This window comes from Pteropus vampyrus, unplaced genomic scaffold (genome assembly GCF_000151845.1).
Source record: "Pteropus vampyrus isolate Shadow unplaced genomic scaffold, Pvam_2.0 Scaffold46, whole genome shotgun sequence".
Classification (NCBI taxonomy): domain Eukaryota; kingdom Metazoa; phylum Chordata; class Mammalia; order Chiroptera; family Pteropodidae; genus Pteropus; species Pteropus vampyrus.
In genome coordinates this window covers 4,043,990-4,045,719 of record NW_011888827.1, presented here as the reverse complement: position 1 = coordinate 4,045,719, position 1,730 = coordinate 4,043,990, and the positions used below count along the sequence as shown (strand labels likewise).

General features: G+C 49.9%; 1 protein-coding gene across 3 annotated transcripts in view; it reads right to left on the bottom strand.

Annotated features, from left to right (window-relative positions):
* The window catches only part of HSPA12A (heat shock protein family A (Hsp70) member 12A), a 67,501-nt gene that overhangs the window by 5,627 nt on the left and 60,144 nt on the right, over positions 1-1,730 (bottom strand). For 2 of the 3 annotated variants that reach the window (XM_023530104.1, XM_023530103.1), the window contains exons 8-9: positions 739-825; positions 19-123 (exon numbers count right to left, since the gene is read on the bottom strand). In XM_023530104.1, the coding sequence (XP_023385872.1) occupies positions 19-123; positions 739-825 (192 nt within the window). The remainder of the gene's footprint in view (positions 1-18; positions 124-738; positions 826-1,730) is intronic. The other variant, XM_023530105.1, reaches the window with a different exon arrangement.

The following is a 1,730-nucleotide window of genomic DNA, read 5'->3' as shown; positions in this document are numbered from 1 at the left end:
GGCCATGCGGGGGCTCACCTGTTGCCTTGTACAGTTCTTTAAGGTGTCCCTCCGGTAACCGTATCTGATGGACTGTCAGGTCTACGGTGCCACCGCCACTGTCCACAACCACATATTTGTCACCTGGTATAAAAACAGCCATCCTTTACACAGACTGCTTGCCCACCCGTCCTGAAACAAGCTGGTGGGTGATGACTTGGTGTACACAGCTAAGCGCCACTAACACTTTTCATTAGTACAATGGTTTTGCTCATTAGTGGCACAGCAAGTTAATCACGACTAAAGAGAAAGCAGTCATGTCCGCTAGGAGTGGCGGTTAGCATGGATGATAAAAAACCCAGATGTGTGAATCTTCAAAACTAAAGCATTCATATCACACACTGCTACATACCTGGCATATCCAAGGGGACCATTTCCTGCCAAGTTAACAGCGCCATAAAATGACCTGCTGTTTAACAAAACTCTGGAACGGGTGAGTTCCAACCCCTACCTTCTTCTGTAGAGTCTATATGGTTTTATAACATGCAAAATTACAGCTCTGAAAAAAGTTCTCCCTGGGCGAGTGGTCTTTACAACCAGCTGATTTTGAACGTTTTCCAAAAGTGCAAAAGGAACAAACAGAAATGCATTTTTGCCAGCAACACACACACACACACACACACACACACACACACACACACACACACGCACGCACGCACGCACAATCCAGCAAAGGCAAAGGACGTTCAAGGACGCTACCTTCCTCCAGCTCGGACCAGATCTCTCCTATGACATTCTCCACCAAAAAGGTCCGACTTTGCCGATTACGCCGTATGTGTTCCTTCGCTAGTGGCCGACAGAAAGAAAATGACGACGAGTAAGAAAGCATGACAAAGCAGGCAGTCATCTGCAGTCAGTGAAGGCAACAGCATGAAGCGGTTTAGGGACAGAAGAACGTTTAGCGAAACGTGATCAAAATGATTACACGAATATGAGCTCGGGAATTCCAAAGCCAGCTCTTCCAGAGCAAGTAGCTACTTCCGCTGGCCTCCATCTCTTCATCCGTGTGGCAGCTTTGGCCTGGGCCCTGCTGAAAAGCTCACCTGGATGGGAGTCCCTTCCTCTGGTGACATTTTTGGGGGAATGGGTTAATAAAATCGGCCAATTTCCTGGCTTTGCTGTCCCACAGAGGAAGCTCTCTGCCAAGAGCCTTCGGTGTGCTTGGCTAAATAACTTCACATCAAGGAACTCTGATACAAGGAATGTGGGTTCTGTTTCCCTAATCTGGATTCTGGGTAAACTGGACGGGAGCCAGTTCCTGACCTTGCTGAAGCCAACATGCTCTTCAGCCACAAGGTGGCGCTTCAGCCACAAGGTGGCACACCTGAACCTAGCAAAGCCCAGCACCGCCTTTTTCCTGAATGCTGCCAGACAATCAGGCTGTGACTCCAGGTACCCAGTGGCTATGATGCCCTGCATGGAGTAGTTCATCTCCTGCTGGCCTCCCAGCAGCCCAGTGAGGCGGACGGGGCACAAAGCATGATCCTCTGTTAAGACGAGGAAACCAGGTCAGGGAGCTTAGGGGACTTGCTGTTCCCACGCGGCCCGCAGCCCGAAACTACCCCTCTGACCACAGATCCTCGTGCTCTCTGAGACAACGATTCACAGCGAGGTCTGAAAGAGCAGAATACAAATGTTAAGAAATGAGTAAAGTGCTGGGAGAGGGTGTCCAGGAAGCAGCAGGCACAGCC